We start from the raw sequence: 1761 nt of genomic DNA, 5'->3' as shown, positions 1-1761 counted from the left end.
AGACACACACACAGACACACAGACACACAGACACACACACACACACACACATACACCACGACCCTCGTCTCGATTCCCCCCTCTATGTTAAAACATTTAGTCAAAACTTGACTAAATGTAAAAAGGCGATTCGTTTTGGTAATTACTTTGGCTTGCTGCTTTAACTTTTATTTTTAGCATTGATAACGCGCGTAACGTTTTCTGGTTTCAGTGGAACATTCTGAAGCTATCATATTTATGGATATTGCAGTTTGGACACACTTTCAACTTTGCTTCTTGTTGTTGTTGTTGTTGTTGTTGCGATTGTTGTCGTTTTTGTTGCTCATGCTTCTACTGCTGCTGTTGTTGATGTCGTTTTTGTTGCTCATGCTTCTACTGCTGCTGTTGTTGATGTCGTTTTTGTTGCTCATGTTTCTACTGCTGCTGTTGTTGATGTCGTTTTTGTTGCTCATGCTTCTACTGCTGCTGTTGTTGATGTCGTTTTTGTTGCTCATGTTTCTGCTGCTGCTGTTGTTGATGTCGTTTTTGTTGCTCATGTTTCTGCTGCTGCTGTTGTTGATGTCGTTTTTGTTGCTCATGTTTCTACTGCTGCTGTTGTTGATGTCGTTTTTGTTGCTCATGCTTCTACTGCTGCTGTTGTTGATGTCGTTTTTGTTGCTCATGCTTCTACTGCTGCTGTTGTTGATGTCGTTTTTGTTGGTCATGTTTCTGCTGCTGCTGTTGTTGATGTCGTTTTTGTTGCTCATGCTTCTACTGCTGCTGTTGTTGATGTCGTTTTTGTTGCTCATGCTTCTACTGCTGCTGTTGTTGATGTCGTTTTTGTTGCTCATGCTTCTACTGCTGCTGTTGTTGATGTCGTTTTTGTTGCTCATGCTTCTACTGCTGCTGTTGTTGATGTCGTTTTTGTTGCTCATGCTTCTACTGCTGCTGTTGTTGATGTCGTTTTTGTTGCTCATGCTTCTACTGCTGCTGTTGTTGATGTCGTTTTTGTTGCTCATGCTTCTGCTGCTGCTGTTGTTGGTGTTGTAGTTGTTATTGTTGTCACTTTCTAAACTCACACAAGGCTTTAATGATTCCTCAGTTAAATGTAAGAGTGGTAAGGTAAATATCGAGATAATGCGATGAACATAACGAGAGCAAGACACAGGTCAGTTAACCAGAACAATAAGTACGTTAGCCTGAAAATCATTTCTGAAAGTTTCATATAGACTTTGACGATGTATGAAGTTTCACAGCGTGTCTTAAAGATGCTACCGGCCTTTCCGTGTGAGATATTTGAACATATATCGCAGATCTGACCGTGCCTTCTCATCACACAAGAGCATCCTTCTACAAGTACATCATTCTAAAAACAATGACAGCCGGGCTACTATGCAGAGTGGGACTATTTTAAAGAATTTATTTCGCAGATTAACATCAGTTAAAGCCATATGTACTCGATGACTATACACGCTAATTGCTTTACCAACAGCTGGAGACATGCTAAATTAAGTTCCCTGCAAAATATTGTGGTCTAGGACCCCTTCAATGTTGAGATATGTTAATTTTCATTTTGATCTGGATCGTCCTATTTATAGATTTGCCAACAGAGGTAGCGTTGACGCAAGGGAAATAACTCCGCGTCTTTGTTTACATCCAAAGTTTTTGAGACTCTAAAACAAGCTGTAATGCATGTATATGGTCCGCGCATGGCGACATATCGTCATTACATGGTCTTATGGTGCGTTTGACATCGATTATGGGCAAACTACACTTTGTAAA

General features: G+C 40.4%; 1 protein-coding gene across 1 annotated transcript; it reads right to left on the bottom strand.

Moving 5' to 3' along the window:
* Positions 1-263: 263 nt before the first annotated feature.
* LOC138965532 (putative uncharacterized protein DDB_G0286901) lies at positions 264-998 on the bottom strand. Its single transcript, XM_070337715.1, has one exon. It carries the CDS (start codon positions 996-998, stop codon positions 264-266), a length of 735 nt encoding a protein of 244 aa, XP_070193816.1.
* Positions 999-1761: the final 763 nt, after the last annotated feature.

This window comes from Littorina saxatilis, linkage group LG4 (genome assembly GCF_037325665.1).
Source record: "Littorina saxatilis isolate snail1 linkage group LG4, US_GU_Lsax_2.0, whole genome shotgun sequence".
Lineage (NCBI taxonomy): Eukaryota > Metazoa > Mollusca > Gastropoda > Littorinimorpha > Littorinidae > Littorina > Littorina saxatilis.
Note: the sequence above shows the minus strand (reverse complement) of the source record. Positions and strands in the feature narration are given on the sequence as shown.

Bases quoted from the DNA above. Each gene is read 5' to 3' on its own strand.
- LOC138965532 (XM_070337715.1), bottom strand. From the start codon at position 998: ATGAGCAACAAAAACGACATCAACAACAGCAGCAGTAGAAGCATGAGC.